Source organism: Equus asinus, chromosome 2 (assembly GCF_041296235.1).
Source record: "Equus asinus isolate D_3611 breed Donkey chromosome 2, EquAss-T2T_v2, whole genome shotgun sequence".
NCBI lineage: Eukaryota > Metazoa > Chordata > Mammalia > Perissodactyla > Equidae > Equus > Equus asinus.
In genome coordinates, this window is record NC_091791.1 from 2,514,693 (window position 1) to 2,535,342 (window position 20,650).

At 40.5% G+C, this 20,650-nt stretch overlaps 1 protein-coding gene across 1 annotated transcript in view; it reads left to right on the forward strand.

Annotated features, from left to right (window-relative positions):
• Nucleotides 1–1,305: 1,305 nt before the first annotated feature.
• Nucleotides 1,306–20,650, forward strand: part of TCERG1L (transcription elongation regulator 1 like) — a 223,160-nt gene continuing 203,815 nt past the window's right edge. Inside the window, exons 1-3 of the mRNA XM_070504502.1 lie at nt 1,306–1,762; nt 3,806–3,952; nt 4,695–4,875. Coding sequence (XP_070360603.1) covers nt 1,421–1,762; nt 3,806–3,952; nt 4,695–4,875 — 670 coding nt within the window. The 5' untranslated portion in view covers nt 1,306–1,420. The remainder of the gene's footprint in view (nt 1,763–3,805; nt 3,953–4,694; nt 4,876–20,650) is intronic.

The window sequence follows — 20,650 nt, forward strand, 5'->3', positions numbered from 1 at the left end:
TCGTGGACCAGTTGAGAGGTGATGAGAGCGGTGCCTGGAGAGCCCCAGGCATGTCTGTGGGTGTGAGGGGGCTGGTCAGGCGAGGTCAGGGGAGCCTTTCATACAAGCTCTTGAACGCAGGCATTGTAATGCCCCCTTCTGCTGTAGGCGGCAGAAAGCCCCTTCACCAAACGCCCCTAAGACGCACTGGGCTTGCCCTGCTGTTGCCTGTAGCTAGGCTTCTCGGGCTTAGAGACTTAAAGAGTTTATTAGCATAGGCGAGTCTCCATTCCCCTCTCACACGAAGTGCCCAGGGCTGGGCTAGGTCTCAGAGCTGACGTTTCTGGCAGAGCAACACAAGGAGGAGACTGCGCGTCCCGGGGACCAGTGTCTGCCGCAGGAGGGAGGTCGGCGCAAGCGGCTGGGAAGCGCGCCGCCTGGCGGTGACTGCGAGTGGCCAGCGCCGAGTCAGGCTCGGCTCTGCAGGCACGGACTGTGCTCTGAGTTCAAGGAGGGTCCTCGAAAAAGGGGTCCGTCCTTGGCCTCTGGCAGCTCAGGGTGCACGGCAGAGGCCACGAGCGGTGGGTAAAGAAGAAGTGCAGTTTTGTGCCTGGGGAAATCCAGGACGAGTTCTCACTGGGCAATCCCAGCTAAAACCGGACGTCCTGTGCAAAGGCCCGGAGACGAGGGGCTTTGCTCCGGATTAGTGGGAAGTGGGGTAGGGGCTGCAAGGACAGAGGACCCACTGAGGGCGTAGGGAAGTGTTTGTCAGATTGTCAGAGAAATCCACCCGTCCCCAGCGGCAATTGATGCCCTCCTGGCTTTGGGGTCTGCAGCCAGCATCCCCTCGCGGCCCGGTGCCCTTGACCTGGGTTAAGCCAGGCAGACGGTGGTCCCCGCTGGCGGCCACAGCCCTGCCCGGCGGCGGGACGTCCCCGACTTGGGCGCAGCCACCTTGGCCTCTGCTCGCTTCTGCGCGTGGATTCTGACTCCCGGGCCCCGCTGTGCGCGCCTCACCCGCCGTGCGCACCGTCCGCGAGAGCCGGCTGCCTCCCGCGGCCGCTCCGGAGCCCGGGGGCGCGATCCGCGGGATCGTCGGCACGCGAGCCCCTCCTCCGTTCCCCGCCCGCCGCCGCGGGGGTCCAGTGCGCGGGCGCGCGGGGCCCGGCCTGGCGGGGGAGGGAGCGCTGGCGGGCGGGGCCGGGGCCCAGGTCCGGGGGCGCGGGCTGGCCGGGCCGGGCCCGGGGGCGGCCGCGGCGCGGGCTGCCGCGCTCGGAGGGGAGGGCGGCGGGCGGGAGGAGGGGCTCCCCGCGCGGGGCAGGGGCGGAGCGAGCGGCCGCGCCGCGGAACCAAGTGAGTTCGCTCCGGAGCCCGCGCCGCCGCCGGCCCGCACCTCGGGCGCCCGCCGCCCCCGCCGCCGCCGCTCGCGCGGGGATGTAGGATGCTGGTGGGCGCCAGGCTCCAGCGGCGGCGGCGGCAGCTGCAGCAGCAGCAGCAACCCCGGAGGCGGCAGCATCTCCTCTGGCCGATGAATGCAGACCCGCAGCCGCCGCCACCCTGGATTTGGATGGTCCCCGGCTCGGCCGGGTTGCTCCGGCTGGGCACCGGGGTCTCGCCCCGACCCTTGTTGCTCGCATCGGCCCAGCCCCTCGCCCCTCCGCTGCTCCCGGGGCTGCCGGGCTGGCCGGCCCCTGGCGAGCCTCTGCTGCCGCTGCTGCCGCTGCCCTCTGCGCCAGACCACGCCGCCGCCGCCGTGCACCACTACCCCGTGCTCCACGGGCAGGTAACGTGTCTCCCGTCCCCGGCCCCGGGCTCGGGGTCGCCGGCTCCCCTCCTGACCCTGGGCGCGGCCCTCGCCCGTCCCAGGAGTCTCTGGCCTTGTGGCTCGCGCTCTTTCCTCCCTCGGTGGCCCTCGGCTCCCCAAACCATCAGGGCGCAGGCTGGCAGCCATGCATTGGCAACAAAGTTCATGCTTCGACGTCCCATTCTGCCTTCGGCAGTTTTTGCGGTATTTCCTCCGGATCTCTCAGCTGAGCAGTCTGGAGACCCGCACCCCAAGGCCAGAGCGGGGACCTCCTGGCGGCAACTTTCGCCTGGGCCGGGGTCGCTGTCCACAGCGCGGTGCTGAAGTAGCAGCCGCTGGAGCCGAGCGTGGCAGCCGCGTACCGTGGCCGACTTATCGCAGAGAAGTTAATACTTTTACAGTCTCTGCCAGACTTGAAAAGCAAGCTGGGAATCAATAGCTATTTCTGATTCTGATCTGGGTGTTTTTTTTCCCCCATTTGAAAATAGACTCAGGACAATGCTTAAGAAAATTCAAACCAATGGAAGCCGGCAGGGAAATCCTGCCTTTAATACTGAGAAATGTTACCGGTGATTTCCCCCGCAGCCTGCGTCTGCCTGGGCCTGCCAAATTAGCCAATGCTGTATTGGACTTCAGAAGAGTTTGGCGTTTAAACCTGGAATTAAAAATAAAAAGTGATTGCACCTTTGATTAATGGTGCAACAGAACAACACAGGCTGGTTTTGGCAAGATCCATTGTTTGCTGTCTAACTATGCAGATGCATTTAAATCAGGGAGTAAAATGTATTTTATTCCAAGGATTGTCCTCATTAGCATATTCAAATGAGCGGTATGTTAGAATACAGCATTTAATTAATTTAATTCCAATATTGTGAGCATTTCTAAAAGATGTTGTTAAACTCCTCCTAAATTAGTCTCTAGAATTAATGATACGTCTCATATGTGATACCGGACATTGCATTTTGACGTGTGATGGAGTTGATATGGGGTTTTATGAATAAACGGTAGCTTTTTCAGTTTTTTGAAGGGGTTGTTATATCAGAGTGCCACCACTAGAGGTATATAATGTCAAGGAACTACATTTTTTCTCTTTTTTGGTATAGAACACTGCATTTCTTTCTCGTGTAAATTTAAAAAGAAAAACCCAAGGAACTTAGTATTAATCTTTTAAATATTTTAGTGCTAGATATTTTCTGTTAAATTACAATATTTAGAACCAGAAGAACATTTTCACATAACAGGAAAATAAAAAACACTTTTATGATTTTAAAACAAATAGATAGGGAAGTGTTCCACATCACTGAGCAATGATCTTATTAGTTCCCCACTGATGGAGATTCAGGTATTGCATTCGGGAGACTGTCTCCTGAACTGTCTGCCTCGTCTGGCGTTTGCTATTCCAGTCTGTGCACTGGATCTTCAGTTACGTGATAAGCCCACGTATGTTTTCCTTGACTTGGAATCTATTTGCATTTGTGACCCTTGGGGAACTTTGAATCTTAACCCTTTAGCTAGTTTTATTATTAGTCATATTTGTTTTTAAAATAAGTATAATTAATACAAAATGTATTAAAAGGATCATCATGAAATATAGCTCTCTTCTTGCTCTCGAAAAGAATTCAAGAACTATAAAGGGAACACCCCACATTTCACCTTTCCATCTTGGCTTCTCATTATCTCAGAGCAGAAGCCCATTTCTCACTAAGATCTCATGGTTTTGTGCTTAGAGGGTCTTTCTCGATACTACAGACTGTAATGTTGGTAATGCTTTGTGATGATTCAGATATGAAAACTTTTGTGTGTTTTTAAACTTATATTTTAATTTTTAAATTTATATTTTAAATTTAAATGATAAATTTTTATGGTTTTTCTTGACTGGGGAAAGGGAGAGTTTTTCTCATAATCAAATGCATACATTTTTAAATTCCCTTTGTAAAAAAGTTACCCCATCATCTTTTGGTACAAATTAGAGTTGATTGATGTAGGCTAATGAGAACTCCCTTCTCTTTTCTTGGGTTTCAGTGGCTGTTTGGTGGACATTCTCCATCGATAGGACTGTCCCCGCCTTCCACTGTGGAGTTGGTGCCCACTTTCCCACATTTCTGCCCATCTGCTCTTCCACCTCCTATTGGGAAAAGCTGGATAGACAAAAGGATACCTAATTGTAAGGTAAAAATGCAAATAGTTTAGTTGGATAAACGGACTTTTAATTATTAGGTTTCTGGGTGTTTCCATAACAACATGTATTTTCCACATTCTAATTGCAGTAGTGGACCATATAATTGTGGAGGGAAATCCCTTCAGAGTAAGGCCTGTCTGCTCAAAAACACTAGCAGATGGGGAGGGGATCATTTTATTTTAGCTTAAAGAATTTGGATTGCATAGAACAATATAAAATTTACAATTCTGAATCAGAATCTACTGTTTAAATTTTTTAGTTTAAATTTGTAACCATTGATGAATATCTAAACTTAAACATCATATTATTCAGCTATAAATTCTAAAAGCAAGTTTTTCTTGCTATTATTGCTTTGGGTGTTCACCTTTCTGATGGTTTATCTTGGCTTTTGAATTCAAATTTACCGACTACACTTTGTTTACTTGAAAAGTATAAATAAGTAAAGTGGTGACTCTTTCTAGAGCACACTGCTGTTCTCGCTGGGGTGAGTCCTAATCTGTCAACTGGCTGCTGGGCTGAATTAACCAAGTCAGTAGTTGAAGACCAGCCCAGATAACTTTAACTAGAAGATGATTGGTATTGGAGCCACATGGATCTTTAAGTTGTGGAATGATGCTTTTATAGACTCCCTACTTATAGGATCTCCAATATTTGATCCATGTAAGACAAGATGAATATTTTATAGTAGTCTTTAGCTGTCTTAAATGTTATACTTGCTTTCCTCTTGGACAGATCGTTTTTAATAATTCCTTTGCCCTGGACTCAACATGGATATATCCCGAGGAATCAAGATGGCTCCATGGGCATGAGAAGCCTCATTTGTTGGCAAATCAAGTCGCTATGTCCCTGTCCAGGCCAGTTCCTGCCTCCAGGCCTCTTCCCACAATGGTGTTAACACCTCAGCCTATACCAGGTTGGTGCCCAAATAGTGGTGACAATGTGCTTTTTATTTATTTATTTTTTTTGCTTGAGCTACAAGTTAGTTTTAGGTATGAAAACTACATTTGTCATTTTACTGAAACAATTCTTTCAGTAAAATATAATTTCTTCTCACAGGCATGATTCTTTTTTATAAAGAAGTTGAGTTTGGGGTGGCTCATTCACTGTGCTTTTGGAGTATGGAATCTGTTTTAAGATGAAGAGTTGGCTGATGGGATATGCATAGAGTTGTATTTTTGGTGCTCTATTTTTAGAGTTGGACCAAATCTACTGATTGATAGCTCTTAATAGGGGCACTAATTGATCAGGCAACTTGTTAAAAAAATATTGCTTGTGTGGGGTGCGGTGCATGCGGCAAAGCTCCCTCGCCCGCAGGACACAGGCACGCGTATGATTTTCGTGAATTTTATCTTCACATCGGGGGTGATATTGGGAATGGTCTATAAAAATATACTGCTTGGAAGATGGATTTTGTTCTATCTTTGGAGTCTAGTGACCTGAAAGAACATTTGTCCTGGAAGAGATTCTCATGAAATCAGCCTTGGATGAAAGATTGTGTAATAAACCTATATAGTAACAGGAGAATAAAATCATTTTATGAATTTTTAAATTGATTTTTAGAATCACCTTAACACATGATCATGTTATAAAAGCAAATGTTCCTCTTGCCAAAATTATCTTGCAACGCCTCCCATTGTGGAATATTTTATGACTTCAGAATTACATTATCTTCCTGTAATTTCCTACCTCCCAAGTTTGTCTCAATGTGTGTCTGTACAGTTTAGTCATGAGGGTGCGTGAGTGCCTGTGGGTAACACAGTGCTGGTGTAGGAGACGTATTTATTTTCTTCTCTGTTTGCCTACCTTATGTGTTCTAATTGGCTATGGATCCTGTTTGGAAATGAGTCAGGAAGAACAACTCAACTATTTGTGTTTTTCACAGGCCTTAATGATTCCCGACTGAAACATGCCTTCTGTCCTTATAATTCTGCATTACTCAGTTATTAAAATCTGAATGAGCATTGCACACACATACATTTATAAACATTTTACACTAAGATGATCATGTTTCCTACTTAGTTTAATGATGATAAAAGATGATTAGATAGCATATATTATACAAGGATTCCAAAGTTTTAAATGGCTCTTTTGGTTTATGAAAGAATATTATTTTATTTTCCTAGTGCGTTGGCAATAACTGTCACCAAAATGATCGGCAGATTTGGTTTAAAAAATAGTGAAAGTAGTTCAACTGTTCCAACAGAATCTTGGAGTGAATTTTCCTTCCCTCGGCTCCTCTTGGAATATCATATGACATTTTACAGTCTACCTTAATCCTCTTCTTAGAAAATTCATACTGTGAACACGCTGAATATCGGTTTAGTTGAAGGAGCTTATGGCAACTTATCATAGCTTTTCTCTCAAGTGGATATTGTTTACTTACTATTGTGTAGCAAACATTTCACACTTTATTGAAAGCAGGTTTGTGTTAATTTTAGCTTTTGACTTTTTGACTAATCTATTTTAAAGGACAAAATAAAATAATATTTTTTACTAATACAAACGATAATAGAATAACCATTAATTCTAACCCCGCCTACTGGATGTCAAATCTCTGCATTTTTTTTTTTCTTGGACTTAAGAATGTAGCACTTAGAGTTTTACTTATCTTTTCGGGAGAAGTCTATCTGTCTCCAAAGATTATTTAATAACAGCCTGATGCATTTGTTTTGAGATGGACATTTCTGACTTGCTTCATGAAAAGTTTGATTTTTTGATAAGTTGGAGAATTCTCAGAAATTAGTACTCTGGAAAGCATGCAGATAATGATGTTTCAGTGAATGACAGACCGCATAGACAACGGCGGTCTCATAAGATTAGTGCCACACAGCTCAGCTGGGCCGTAGGCTGCGCCATGTAGGTTTATGTAAGTCACCCTATCATGTTCCCACAAGGACGACATCACCTAACAACGCATTTCTCAGAACGTATCCCCATCGTAAAGTGACTCCTGACTGTACTAATTGTCCCTTAGTCCAAAGAACACACTTAAGGGTTTGTTTGTATGTTATCAACTGCTTAACAGAGAACTTGGGAGAGGGAGCAAGTAAAGAAGGAAGGTGGTGGAAACTACGAGTCAGTTAAAAATTACATTGTCTCAATTTTACTGAAATTAATGAGACAATATGACTTTATTAAAATATTTTATGTGCAAATTTTCAGATATATTGTTAAAAGTTATTAAAAATTGCTGTTACATTTTTATATCCTATTATGAATAAACTTAAATGTTATGTTTAATTTATGTTTATATTATATTATATATTTATAATATGAAATATGTATATTGTATATAATATAATAATATACAATGTAGAAATATATTATATAACTGATATTTTAAATTGATCAATCTTGTTATAAATTGTTATATTCAGAAGTAGGTAAATGACCTCAAAATCATAGATATAGTTTACTGATCATCCTTCATTTAATCAAAGAAGCACCATCAGGACTCCAAGAGAACCCAGAAAAATGAGTCAAACCCCTTCATTTTAAACAGGGCTAGTGGCTAAGCTCATTTTCCTTTCTTGGATAGGTAGTAATTTTTGTGTAATAATCGTTCTTGGAGTAATGTTGGGTATGCGGCGTTACTTAAGGACAATGGCAATTTGTATCATGAGCTTAAAGAATGTGACACTAGAAAGCGGTTTTGAGTAAGTCTACTTTTGTGGAACTGTGTTAGAGGTCGCAGTGGGTAGAGATATCAGGGCAGGTGACCTGTGAGGCTATTAACATTACAGCACCCCTGATCTGTTGTTGATTAAGAATTAAGAATTAAGAAGACCTGAGGCAAACAGGTCTCAGATAATATGAGCACGGTTTGGATGAATTTGGATGTCATCTAAAATTTAATAGATACTATCAGAAACTTTAGTTTTGATATATATTAGACTCGCTTATGTTGCTGATAGTGATGATCTGCCATTGTATACTCAGATCTGAAAAAAGCTGGCTACTTTTAAGTGTAGCAACTGATGGTAAATATTCACATTCTCTTTTGTTTAATGTTAGCACTTTTTTTTTTTTTTTGCTGGGAAAGATTCACCCTGAGCTAACATCTGTCACCAATCTTCCTCTCTCTCTCTCTTTTTTTTCCTCCCCAAACCCCTGTACATAGCTGCACATTCTAGTCGTAATTACTTCTAGTTCTTCTATGTGAACCACCACCACAGCATGGCTGTTGGCAGACGAGTGGGATGGTTTTGCACCTGGGAACTGAACCTGGGCCACTGAAGCAGAGCATGCCCAACTTTAACCACTAGCCCATCAGGGCTGGCTCAATCTTCACATTCTTGTCTTCACTCAGTAGGCCCAGCTGTCATCGGGCACCTCCTCTGCAGGTTGCTGCAGAGCTGGGGCCACATACGGCGCTGTTGAAAAGCTCTCGCTTTAATGGGGAATATGCAAGTCGGTAGATGATTGCACAGCCCTGATCATGTGTGCCCGCTGCAGACATCTGCGGAGAGTCTTAGGAGGAGGGTTGTCAGGGAGTGGGGGTGAAGCCACCTGAAACACATCACGAAGACTCAGCAGCACTTTACCAGGGCGGGAAGAGGGGAATGGAATGCCAGATGGAGGGAGTGGATCGTTCAAAGACAGAAACACGGGGGAGAATGTTGTTCCATTGGGTGATCAAACGTGGCTGAGTATGGCTAAGCCACAGGAGTAGACAGGAGTGGTGAGGATGGGGCCGTGGATGGCCCAGCCTTGGGGGTCTCTTCATGCAAGGTGAATCCCATCATCCCGCTGGAGCTGTGTTGTAAGGTCCGGGCTCTCTACGGAGTGTTGTGGAACTTTCCATCACTCCTCGACTCGGGACCCATGGTTCCTTCAGGAAAATGTGAGCTCGTCCTCAATAAGCAGAGCAGCCCAGAGAAGGCAGAGAGTCTTCTCAGTGAAAAATAAATCCAAGCACACAAAAATTTGCAACATTACTATTGAACTAGAAACTAAGGTCTCCAGTGAATAATTTGGCAGCCTTTTAAGGAATTATCTCTAATTAAGTGTGAATGGGTTGAACTGAGAAAAAACCTAGGACTCATTCATTTCCAGACTGCAGAAACTGATTCAGGGCCAGCCTGCAGGAGGGGCGGGTAGTGCGTCACCCACACGGTCATTCCCTCCTCTTCAGGAGCTTCTCTGCATGTGGGACAAGGCTGTGTCACTGTGCCTCCTCCATCATCATCCCCCTTCTCCCAGGAGGAGGGAAAGGAGGTTGCATTGATCTTAGCATTTGAGGTTCATCTCAAGTAGAGGTGGAGGCAGGGCCAGGGTGGAATCTGCTCTCTAAGGAGTCTCTGTACTCTACTTCTAAAAGTAAGAAAGAGTCCTTCAAGCTGTTCAGAAATAAAATCACTTATACTCAGAGTGTCAAGTACTTGGAGGAGAAGAGAATTAATTCAGCCCCCATCCAGTAAAGATACATGAAATACTAGTTTGCTGGAAACTGGAGATTCGTCTGAAAGTTGTCTGTATCCTATTGCCCTTCAGCTCAAGATCAAAGAGCCTGATTCTACTAACATCTTGTTGCAAAAAAAAAACCCTGGCTGTGCCTCACCTCATTCAAAGATGACTAAAGAGAGAGAAGGAGAGGAGATGGAAGGTGAGGAGGGGCGCCTGAAAATAGTCTGCTTTCTGAAAGACGTGTTTGCTGAAAAGATGTAGAAGAAAACAGATCTGGGAAAAGGCTTTTGCACAGGAAAAACATGTTATAAACATGTTGGATGAATCAACTTTTGATTTACCTTCATAGGAAAAGAATGAGCTTTATAGAAAAGCAGTAAAGGAAAAACAAAAGGGAGCTGGCCCAGATGCAAAGAGATATGGAAAGAGTTTGAAGAAATGAGAAAAGATGCAAGGAAACTTGAAAACTGGCAATTAAAACATTAAAGAGAAGAACTGATTCTGGACCTAATGATGGAAGACAACAGAAAAGTTAGCTTACGTAGCTGTGACAACAAAAAAGAGGTGATAATAATGAGAGAAGGTGGTGTAAAATAGAAAGCGAACAACATATCTGCATTCATTTGACTGCTTAAAACAAATAGAATGCAGTGGAAGTATTGAATGTGGCAAAGCCGTGGACCTGCTCACTAAACGGGGGAATTCTGTGAGTGGGAGAGGCCCTACTTGATGGACTCAGAAGTGGACATGGCTCCAGATCACTCCACAGTCTGAGATGTGATTACTCCATGGGGAACCTCAGAGAAGTATGAGGAAAGTGTCAGTGATGGAAGAAACGTGTTCCCAACAAGAAAGTCTTACATCTGCACAAGCAAGGAAAGACACTCTCAGATAAGCAGTGGGTTGACTTTGTCACATCTAATGTTTTCACTTCAAATTCTACTTTGTGTAAAGTTAATGTTGTGGGCCAGCCCCAGTTGGCCTAGTGGTTAAGTTCACCATGCTCTGCTTTGGTGGCCCGGGTTTGGTTCCTGGGCACCAAGCTACACCACTCATCTGTTAGCAGCCATGCTGTGGTGGTGGCTCCATAAAAAAAAAAGAATAGGAAAAATGGCAATGGATATTAACTCAGAGCCACTCTTCCTCAGCCAAAAAAAAAAAAAAAAGAGGTTGATGTTGCTACCACTGTACCTTTCTATTTTGTCTTTATTTGTCTTATCTTTTGTTTGAAGCTTGGGAGAATTGTTTAAAAGCACAGTCTCTGCCTTTGCCTTTTAAGAATGTGGTTTAGCATACTTATATTGATTTCCTATTTTTGTATTTCTCTGAGATGTTATTATATCCTGATTTTTATTTTTTTTTGTCATTCCTTTTAGTCTGATTTATCCTTTTTCTGGGCCGCTAATGTTTTGTTTGGTGTTGTTTACTTTTGTTTATATGCTTATTTGGAATGCCTTCATACTGATCCCATTTTCTCAAGCAATTATCAGTAAGATTTAAAAAACAGCCTTGAACTTATGTTTCCTCTAATTTTCAAATCATGACAGCACTATCACTTTAGAATCCTTTCTCAAATATGCGAAATTTGGGAAAAGTTTATCTCATAAAAATGTATTTTTTTTCTCAATTTTCTCAGCTAATTGAGAAATTAATCTAAAGCAATAACTAAGAATGGGAAAATCAGGTTTCAAAGTATCTGTAATTATCAACAATTTCTGTCAATCATGTAGAATATATGTGAACATTTGCTAATTTGGTTACAGAAATGAATGAAAAATTCAAAGCAATTTTCTTGATGGAGAAGAGATTATCATAATAATTATAATCCAAATACATAACTTCAAATATGTTCATAAAATTGAGAAGAGGACTGTAAAATTCCTCAACTTTGTTAAAAGAAGCAGAAACGCTAGAAAACAATCACACACAAAGCCCAGATAACAAGGTTATCTAAGACAGAGATGGGACCAGGACTCCTTCCCACTAACCAGCCTAGCAAGTTGGAGTGGAAAGCAACAGACATTTGCCACTGGTGCCAGGGCAGGACATGGAGAGTGACCCTTTTGTGTGGTGCAAGAACATAGGGATGGCTGAAAGCTGAGGGAGGGGGGCACACATATTAACGAAGACTGTCAGACACCCCACATCTTACCCTAAGCAGAAGCATTGTTAAAGCATTTTGAAGCCTGTAGGGCATTGAAGGCAATCATAGCTACAAAATCGAAATCCAGGTCAATTCCTGAATACACTGACACACCTCATTCACTAACAGCTTAACGGAGGAAAAGTCGTGCCCATTTCCAGGAGAAAATCCTGTTTACCTCATTCTCTATTGCTCTACTCATGATGTCTGGTGTTCAGTAAAAACGTTACAAGACACACAAAGAAAGAAGAAATGGTAAACCATTGTCAAGAGATAAAATAATCAACAGAACCTGATCCTAAGATGGCACAGATGTTGGAACTATCAGACAGGGACTGTGAAATAACTATGGTTAAAATATTAATGAGTCTAATGGAAAAGGAGGGCAATGTGCATGAATAGATGGAGAATTTCATCATAGACGTGGAAATATAAGAGAGTCAAATTGAAATACTAGAAAAAAGAGACATAGTATCAGAAATGAAGAATTACTTTGATGGACTCATGAGTAGATATGACACAGCCAAGGAAAGAATGAGTGAACTTAAAGATAAGTCAATAGAAATTACCTAAATTGTAATGCAAAAAGAAAACAGTGAAAAATGGAGCATGCTTTCCCAGAGCTATGAGATAATATCAAATGGTTTAACATCCATATAATTGAAGTCTCAGGAGAAGGAGAGAGAACATGGTAGAAAAAAATTTTTTGATACCTAAATAGCAAAGGTGATAAAAAAATGATGAAAGTGATCAAAACATGGATCTGAGAGACTCAGTGAACCCCAGGCTGAAAACCTGCAAAAGCAAAAAACCAGCTCCAAACTGAAAGCTGTACAAATCACACTCACACTTCTGCCTCAAAGATGAAGAGCAAATCTTGAAGACATACTGAGAAGAAAGACACATTGCACAGATAGGAATGAAGTTTAAAACTTCAGGAGTTTTATTGTCAGAATTTGTCCTCAACAAAAGGCAACAAAGTGACATCTTTAAAGGACTGAAATAAAAATCTCGTGGTGAAGGACCAAGCAAAAACAGTGATCAAAAACTAGGGTGAAATAGAGATTTTTTCCCAAACAAACTAAAGCTGAAAAGACTTCATAGTCAGTAGACCTGCAGTTCAAAACATTAGAAAGAAGTTTATCAAGAAGGAGTGATATGATGGCAGAGAGCACCTTACATCTGCGCAAAGAAATAAGGAGTGTTATAAATGGAATGCATTCAGGTGAAATATTTATTTTCCTAGTTTTTAATTACTCTAAAATATAACTAACTGTATAAGGAATAAAAAGTAGCTCCGTAGTATGTGCATATATACATGTAAAATCGAAATAATGCCAACACTCACAGAAGGTGGGGGAAGGAAGTGGAGATAGAGAGCTGCGAGGCTCTCACACCATTCACTAAGTGGTATGATATCATTTGAAGGTGAACTCTAATAAACTAAAACACATATTGTAAAGCATACAGCAAGCACTTAAAAATTAAAAAGAGCGGTGACTAATAGAACAATAGAGGAGATAGAATTGGAATCGTAACAAATACTCAACACAAATTCAGGTCAGAAAAAGAGAACACAGGATCAAAGCACAGAGGGACAAACGTTAAAAAAAACCCAAAACACCTAACAACTACAAGATGGTAGATTTAAATACAAAGGTGTAAACTCTCTCATTAAAAGGAGAGCTTGTAAGGTTTTCATCCTCAAATATATAATGTCCACAGGGGAGTCATTTTTAATATAAATATATAGAATAGATAAAAGTAAATACATGGAAAAGATATAGCAGGCAAATACAAATTAGAAGAAAGCTGGAGGGACTGTGTTAATATGAGACAAATTAGAATTCAGAACAAGTGTTACAGGGAGGAGGAGGGGCATTACATAGCTAAAAATGCATAATTAAAAACATGCCAAGAAGGCATGACAATTCTAAATGTGTGTGCGTCTAATGAAAGAGCTTCCACTGAACAGGAAATAGACAGAGCCACAATTATATTTGGAGATTTCAGTACTCATCTCTCAGTAATTAATAGAGCAAGGAGGCAGAATATTAATAAGGACTTATAGAACTTACACAATACTCTCCATCAAGGTGATTAAATTGACATTTATAGAACACTCTACTTAACAACAACAGAATAGATATTTTTTGTCTTCCTCTGGAACATTCACCTACACAGACCGTGTTCCAGGCCGTAACACAAATCAACATATTTTAAATAATTAAAAATGTACACAATTTGTTCTTTGGCCACAATATAGTTGTCACAAATCAATAACAGAGAAATATACAGATAAATCTCCAAATATCTGGAAACTAAAAAAACTCCCAAGTAACACATGGACCAAAGGGGAAGTGACAGAGGAAATTAGAAAATATTTTGAGATGCATGAAAATGAAAATCAATACTGAAAAATTCTTGCGGAATATAGCTAAAGCAGAGTTTGGATGGAAGTGTAGAGCACTAAAATGTCTATATTAAAAAAGAAGAAATTCTCAATAAAATACTAGCAAACTGAAGTCAACAGCACATTAAAAGGATCCTGCACGTGACCAAGTGGGATTTATCCCTCTGGTGCGAGGATGTTTCAACATATGCAAATCGATAACTGTGATACAGCACAGTAATAAAATGAAAAATAAAAATCATATGATCATCTCAATGGAAGAAAGAGCATTTGACAAAGTTCAACATCCTTTAACAACTAAATAAAATCCTTAACAAATTGGGTATAGAGGGAACACACCTGAAAATAATAAAGGCCATATACAACGGATCCACAGCTAACACCATACTCAACAGCGAATGGTTGAAATATTTTCCTCCAAGAGCAGGAACAAGATAAGGGTGCCCACTCTCACCACTCTTATTCATCACAGTACTGGAAGCGCTAGCTACAGCGATCAGGCAGAAAAAGAAATAAAAGACATTAAAATTGGAAGCAAGAAGTAAAATTGTCCTAGAAGAAAATATAGGGAAAAAGCTTCTTGACATTGGTCTTGGGAGCATTTTTTTTGGATATGACAACCAAAAGCTCAAGCAATAAAAGCAAAAATCAACAAGTGGAACTACATTAAAACAAAAGGCTTCTGGGCAGCAGAAGAAATAATATGCAAAATGAAAAGTCAGCCTATGGGATGGGAGAAAATATTTGCAAACCATATATTTATAAAGGGTCAATATCCAAAATATATAAAGAACTCATATACCTTAATAGCAAAAAAAGTACAGTCGTCTTAAAAAATGGGCAGGGGAACTGAATAGACATTTCTCCAAAAAAGATATACAGATGGTCAACATGTACATGGAAAGGTGTTCAATATCACTAATCATCAGGGAAACGCAAATCAAAACCGCTATGAAATGTCACCTCACACCTGTTGGAATGGCCACCATCAACAAGATAAGAGATAAGTGTTGGCCAGGATGTGGAGAAAAGGGAACCCTTGTGCACTGTTGGTGTGGATGTAAATTGGTGCACCCCCTGTGCAAAACAGTATGGAAGTTCCACAAAATATTAAAAATAGAACTACCATATGATCTAGCAATCTCACTTCTGGATATATATCCAAAGGAAATGAAAACAGGACATGGAAAAAATGTCTGCACTTCCATGTTTATTGCAGCATTATTCACAACAGCCAGACGTGGAAACAACCTAAGGGGCCATCTATGAATGAATGGACAAAGAAAATGTTATATATATAGTGGAATATTATGCAGCAACAAGAAATAAATCCTCCCCTTTGGGACAGCACAGAAGGACCTTGAGGGCATTACGCTAAGATAAGTCTGACAGAGAAAGACAAATACTGTCTGGCCTCGCTTATATATGGAAGCTAAAAAAGAGCTGATCTCCTAGAAACAGAGAGTGGAGTGGTGGTTACCAGGGGTTGAGGATAGGTGGAGGGAAGGAGGAGATGCTGGTCAAAGGGTCCAAACTCCCCGTTATAAGAGGAACGAGCTCCCGGGATCTAATGCACAGCATGGTGATTATAGTCTACAAAACTGTACTGTATACATGAAAGCTGCTATCTTAAATGTTCCCACCCAAAAAAGAAAACAACAAATGAAAAGAAGAAAGGTTTCAAATCATTGATCTAAGCTTCCATGTTAAGAAACTAGAAAAGAGGGAACTAATTAAACTGAACCAAGCAGAAGGAAGGAAGTAGTAAAGATAAGAGCAGAAATCAAAGAAATTAATAACAGAAAAATAGAAAGCAAATCAAGGAAACCAAAAGCCTTTTTTTTTTCAGAAAGATCAATATAATTGACAAACCCCTGGAGAATAAGAAAAAAAGAGGGAGAAAGCAGATTATTGATGTCAGAAATGAGAAAAGAGACACCACTGTAGATCTTAACACTAAAAATATAACAGGAAAATGTTATAAACTACCTCATGTCAATAATTCAACAGCTTACATGAAATAGGCGAATGCCTCATAAGTCACAAGCTACCTGTGCTCACTCAAGAAGAAACAGAAACCATGAATACCACTATACCTAATGAAAACATTGAATTCATAATTTCAATCCTTCCAACAGAGAACACCTCAGGCCCAGAAAGCTTTACTGGAGTTCTCCAAATATTTAAGGAAAAAATTTGTTCAGAAAATAGAAGTGGGAATAACATTTCCCAAGATGGAGGTCAGTGTTCCTCTGATACAAAAACCAAATAGATATTACAAAGAAAGTCAGTTACAGACCGATATACGTCATAAGCATAGATGCAAAAATCCTCAACATGACATTAGTAATATATAAAAGTGATATACATCATGACCAAGTGGGATTTTTTCTAGGAATGCAATGCTGGTTCTACATTAGAAAATAAATGTTATTTCCTTTATCAAAAGAGTAAAGAATAAAAACAATGTGATCATTTCAATAGTTGCAGAAAATGCATCTGTCAAACTCAACATCTATTCAGAATTAAAGGGGACTTCCTCAAACTGACAAAGGATGTCTACGACAGAGCCGCAGCTAACCTTGCATATAATAGTGAAGGCCTGATGCTTTCTCTCTAAGATGGAGAACAAGGCAAAGATTTGTGCTTTTACCATCCTATGTAAAATTGTACTGGAATCCCTAACCAATGAAATAAGGAAAATGAAAAAAAAAAAAAAAAAGAATGAAAAGCATATAGGTTGGTAAAGAAGAAATAAAGCTTGTTTCCATATGCAGACAAAATCGTTGCCATGCAGATCATCTCGAAGAGTCTACCGAAAGCTACTAGTACCAATAAGAGAGTTTAGCAAGGTTGCAGGATACAACATCAGTGTGAAAATTCACACTGTTAATGAACAGCTGGAAATATAAGATGGCAATATCATTAAAGCACCAAAAGAATGAAATACTTATGGATTAACTTAACAAAATCTGTATGCTGAAAATTATAAAACTTTGATTAGAGAAATCAAAGACAGTAATAAATGGAGAGATATCTTGTATTATTGGGCGGGAAACCTCAGTAGTGTTCAGATGTCAGTTCTCTCTGAATTGATCTATAAATTCCTGTAATCCTGAACAAAAGCCCAGTTTTGTAGAAATTGACAAGCCAGTTCTATAAGTGACATGGAAAGCCACAGGAATGGCATAATAGCCACAAGAGTCTTGAAAAAGAACAACAAATGTGGAGGACTCGTACATAACTGATTTAAATGCTTATGATAAAGCTGCAAGAATTAAGGCTTTGTGCAATTGGCAAAGCATAGGAACAAAGATCGATAGAACATAGTAATAGACCTTCCAGAAATAGACACACACATATATGGTCAATTGATTTTTGACAAAGGCACAAAGGCAATTCAGTAGAGAAAAGCTTGCCTTTCCAATAAATGGTTTTGGAACAATTGTACATTCATTTTTGAAATAAATAAACCTTGACCGACACCTTATATCATATACAAAAATTAACTCAGAATAGATTATAGACCTAATTATAAAGCCAAAAACCCCAACCAAACATGCTAGAACTTCTCAAGGAAAACATAAAGAAAATTTTGTGACCTTGGATTGGGCAAAGATTTTTTTAGATGTGACACCAAAAGCATGAACCATAAAAAAAAAGGCATTGATAAGTTAGACTTCATCAAAATTGAAAGCTCTTGCTCTTGAAAGGATTTTTAATCAAATAAAAAGAAAAGCTGCATAGTGGGAGAAAATATTTGCAAAACATAAATCTGATAAAGAATTGATATGCAGAATATATAAAGAACTCTCATAGGCCAATAATAGGAAAACATCAACCCAACAAAAATGGCCAAAATATATGACAGATGCGTCAGCCACAAAGATACATGGATGTCAAATGAGCATAGGAAAATATGCTGAACAGTATCCATCATTAGGGAAAGGCTAATTCAATCCTTAATGAGGGTCCCTCCACACCTGTTAGCATGGCTGGAATTTAAACACTGCAGTACCAAGTGCCTGTGATGACACGGAACAGCTGGAACTTTCTTAACTCGGTGGTGGGGATGCAACATGATATGGTTATTTTGGAAATTGGTTTGGCGGTTTCTTGTAAACATACTTGTATCATACGCTCAGTAATCACTTTCCTAAGTATTTACCCAAGAAAAATAAAGAGATATGTCCACACAGAAACCTGTACACAACTGTTTGCTGTTTCCTTATTTGTGAGTGACACTACCTGGGAACATCCAGATACCCATTAGCTGGTGAATGGATCAACAAACTTGCACACGTCCTAATGGACTGTGACAGAAAGAACGAGGCAGCAACATGGCCCCATCCCAACAGCATTCTGCTGAGTGAAGGAATCTGGGATGAAACACTTGTATCCTGTGTGGTTCCCTTTTCATGACTTCAGGGAAAGCAGAACTGCAAGAACAAGAACACTGTGGTTTCCAGGGTTGGGCTGGGAGCAGGGTATTGACTGCAGGGGCAGACGGCAGGTTTTGGCGTTGGGCACAGTTATCTGATTGTGGTGGTTATCTGAGTGGTTGCATTTGTTAAAATTCAGAGAACTGTACACCTAAAAGGAGTGCATTCCACTGTACGTAAGTTATACCTGAATGCACCTAATGTTTTCTTAAAAAAGAAAGACTTAGGAGGCATACCCATAAAATGTGTGGATTTTATTGAACCTGGTTTGAACAAACCAAACAAAAAAATTGTGTCAGCTGGAGAAATCTGAACACTGAATAAGTATTTAATAATTTAAGGAATTACTGGTAGTTTTATTAATTTGAAGGTGATATGAAAGTTCTATGCTTATGCTTTTAAAAAGAACCCTCATATTTTAGAGGTATGTACTGAAACATCCAAGGATGGAATAAAATCATGCCATGAGGTTACTTCAGAATCATGTAGGCGTGGGAGGGGGGAGAGTGAGTGTAAAGATGACTTTAAAGATACGCCCAGCAGCTTGGAAGTTAAAAGAATACCAAAAAATAAACGAATGAAATAGAAATCAATATTATAAAAGTGAGCCTTTCATAAAATAACCAAACGTGACGTGCACATGTTAGAAGTGGTAAGTTTCAGCCAATTGTGCTACAAGGCAAATCTGAAGCCCAAGATGGGGATGATGTTGACTATGAAAGCAGGGGCGCAGCAGAAATTAGCTTTCAAATCAATGCATTAGAAAGTTAGAGAAAATTAAGGAAAATATGAGGAGGCAAATGATAAAACTAAAGGCAGATAGCCATAGTTTTAAAAACAGAAATAAATTAAATTGATTAAAAATGCTTTCACCACCTGTAGTCAGAAAAAAGAAACACATTAAGTGAGACATCTCTGCTCAATATTGGTAATTTTTTTATAATTAGATGAGCTGTTTTCTGGGAGAGAATGAGCTATTCAACTTGAATCAAGCAGGGGCAGCTGCATCACTGCCTGCCGGTCTTCAGCCTCTCCTGACGGGCCGCGTGTTCAGAGAGCCCAGCCTCACCTGTCCCCTTACCTGAGGCCCGCCCCCCCCCCCACACCCTGACACGTCACAGGTTTTACTGGTATCATCTCCCAAACTTCAAGAAGAATCTTCTCCTCATACAGTTTGTTTCAGAACATCAAAAATGGTGAAATGCTCAGATAGATTAGGAAGTTGGTTATCGATTTTACCAATGTTTCGAAAAATAGGAAAAAAAAAGCAGCAAATAAATTATATGGACAGATCTCAGTTGTAGAGGTGGCTGTAAAAATCCTAAAAATATTACTGAAAATTGAGCAGGATGGTAACAATAACATCTACCAGAGTTCAGTGGAGTGTGTTTCATGGTTGCAGAAATTGTGTAATAGTAAGAAAGGCCGGGACAACAACATCACACCTGTGGATTTAGTAAGAGAAAATGCATTCTTTTCATTGTACCATGGGAAGAGGCAATGTTTGACAAAATGCAACAGCCATTTGTTAAATCAGAAGACTAATGACTGAAGTGCAATTCTTCAACACGGTTTTAATATTTATCCCCAAACTGCCACATCACATGGCAAACGTCATTGTCACTCCCAAGATGATCAGTCACTATTCATCTCCTTTTACTGTTTTCTGGAAGCTGCAGCCTATGCAATAAGAAATGAAACAGAAATCTGAAACACCACTTGAAGTTTACACACTTTTACATTTATAAAACTCACGACATTCAACTTAAAAACGCTCAGAATTAAAAAGACGGTTGAGCAAAATGGATTGAGAAAATATTAATGTACAAAAGGTACTATATATCCTACACATTAACAGTTATTTAGATATTGCAATGGAAGAGAGAGTCTTCACACAGCATGGAAAATGCCCCACTACTGGGACACAACCGTCAATATGGGCAGACGGATCGCAACTTCACTTACGTGTGAAACCTAAAGGAAGAAAGCTAAGAATTTGCTGAGAATGATATTTTTCAACTGAAGAGACTCGCTATTGGCTTGGATAGGATAATGCAATGCAACATTAATTAATGTATATAATACATTGCTAGTTATATTACTGTTTTCAAGTGTGAGAAAATCATTTCATAGTTTGATCATGGAATAAACATGAGATGAACAAATATATACTTTCAAAAAAATCTAAAAGGGCGATTTAACTTACTGTAAAGTTACAACAGTTTTTAAAAATGTGGCACTGATGTATTAATCTGCATATAGATTAATGCAGTGAGTTTTAAGA